A 2,326-nucleotide genomic window follows, 5' to 3' on the forward strand; every position below is an offset into this window, starting at 1 on the left:
TCTTCGCCCGGATGCCACCCACGACGATCCTCGCTGAAGAAAGGAGGCTAGCAGCGGTAGCTCGGAAGAGTGGAGCCGTTCGCAGCCGACAGGTGTCGGAAGACGACATGATACGGCGATGGCAGGAGCTCTGGGACTTCATCCCAAAGGCGGCCTTGACGAAGAGACTCATTCCTTGTCTCAGGTCATGGTGGCACTTCGGGGGCCGCGGAGGATAAGTTTTCACATGGCCCAAGCCCTCACGGGCCATGGCTGTTTCCAAACGTACTTGGCGGCCAGAGGTAGGGCAGAGAGTCTTGCCTGCGTGCTCTGCGACGCCGACAATGACGATGCGGAACACACTCTCTTCAACTGCAGCCGCTGGGAAGAGAAGAGGAAGGACCTGGAGCGTGCTGTTGGCAAAAGAGTCCTTCCGGAGGATGTCGGATATCTGTTGTGCGGTCCGGAACGGTAGCAGCTGCCCGAAGATTTAGCAGCCAGGGGTCGGCTACTGGCGGAGGCGGCCAAACACGGTGAGCTGTTCCAAGCGATGGTAGAGGGCATCTTGGAAGAGAAAGAAGTGTTGGAGAGGGAATGGCAGAGTCGCCCGTGCGCCCGTACCTTAAATTGTCGTTAATGTTAGTTAAGCGTGCTGTATTATAGGCCGAACCGCCAAATTTTTTTTTTCAGGGTGGTTAGAGGCCCCCAATACTGTTATATTGTTAATTTGTTAATTAATTTATTAGTTGTAACTATATTGTGATAGGTCAGCATCTTACCTAGTAGGATCTGTCTTATTTTTCCGTGTTTTGTCTTTTCGCGTTGTTGTAAAATATTGTAATATTGTAATTAACATGTATTGATGTGACTTGTTTATAAATAAACGATGCCGGCGTGGAGGCAGCAATGGGGCAACCTACTTCTCTCCTCGTCTGCGATTTTACCAGAAAAAAAAAAAAAGGTGGTTGTATAAACATAAATCTATTATTTTCTAAATATACTGGGTTTGGTAGAACATTTTATAGTTTATACATGTTACTTAATACTAAAGGAATCGTATTGATAAATACAATTAAGTCATTACTTTTGACGATTGTAGTTTGCATTATTCTATATAGTTCAGACATACCAGATATATCTAAGTTTACAGGAATGTTTAAGTCAGGTGAAAGATTTAATTTTATCAATTTAATTTCATCTAATAATTGATTTGATGATATTACTAAAGGGTGTAATTTCCCATACATAGCCGAATGTAAGATTTGAATAATTTTTCCTATTTCTAAAGAATATTGATTATATATTAATTTTAGATTTAAAATTTTATTTTCCAATATAAATTTGATATTTTCATCACTAAATTCTTCTCGTTCTAATAAAATAAATCGACGAATTTTTCTTATGTTATTTTGTATTTCCGTAGTTGCGTCAACAGTTGGTTTATTGATCATTATTGCATCATTAGTATTCGCAGGAGTAATTATTAATTTACTTTCTGCTAAATTTTGAGATTTCTGTCCACTTTTTATCATTGTTCTGATATTTGAGTATAATTTATAAACATCGTCTCTTTTTATAGACCCGAACAGAGTATATATCATTTCTTTTATACTGTTGGTTACATCACGTTTATGTTTCGAATGATCTTGTTTTTCAACTATTTGGACTAATTTGTTAGTCTCAAATTCAAATTCGTTCAAAACTATCTCTGATGTAGTCTTAAACAACGAACAAATTTCAGATGTAAAAAATTTTTTTTTTAAGCATAAGAAACTGCATTCATTTGAAAAACTTTCGGTCGCTTCATTGCAAAGCGCTAGAGTTTCTTTCTGGAAATTTTTGATTTGTAAAAAATGTGCTTGATAAATGGATACATTTAAATATACTGCTATCTCCCAATTTGCAGCTGTTGTGTGCATGTCGGAGATATAGTCGAAGTACTCGTAGATTCCTGGTGATTCTTTTGCATACGAGATGTTGTACAAGGGTTCTGTTTTAATATGAGATGCCATCATACATATTATTCTGAAACACCGTTATATATTATTTGACTACAGGTTTAAAGCTTATATATATATATTTTTTTTTTTTTGAGAATATTTAAATTTAATAATACAAATTGATATTATATTATCTTTATGGAAAACACAGTTTAAGTTCGTTTATGTGTATTTTCACTTATTTTCGTTCTTTTTGTATTATGACATTTTCATTGTCTTCTAATTGAGTAACCAAGTACGGTCCAAGCCATTTAGGGCTTAATTTACTTTTCGGTTGGTGATTTTTTATCCAAACTCGATCTCCTACATTAAAGTTAATTTCATGTCGATTTTGATCATATATTTCT

General features: G+C 36.4%; 1 protein-coding gene across 1 annotated transcript; it reads right to left on the bottom strand.

Moving 5' to 3' along the window:
• Window positions 1–998: 998 nt before the first annotated feature.
• On the bottom strand, window positions 999–1,991 carry LOC112590862. The gene is made up of 2 exons (XM_025334445.1): window positions 1,472–1,991; window positions 999–1,261 (listed from the first exon to the last, which is right to left on the bottom strand). The coding sequence occupies exons 1-2, from the start codon at window positions 1,989–1,991 to the stop codon at window positions 999–1,001; spliced, it is 783 nt and encodes a 260-aa protein (XP_025190230.1).
• Between the last annotated feature and the right edge of the window lie 335 nt (window positions 1,992–2,326).

Source organism: Melanaphis sacchari, unplaced genomic scaffold, assembly GCF_002803265.2.
Source record: "Melanaphis sacchari strain LSU unplaced genomic scaffold, SCAv2.0 Contig1217_pilon_pilon, whole genome shotgun sequence".
NCBI classification, from domain to species: Eukaryota; Metazoa; Arthropoda; class Insecta; order Hemiptera; family Aphididae; genus Melanaphis; species Melanaphis sacchari.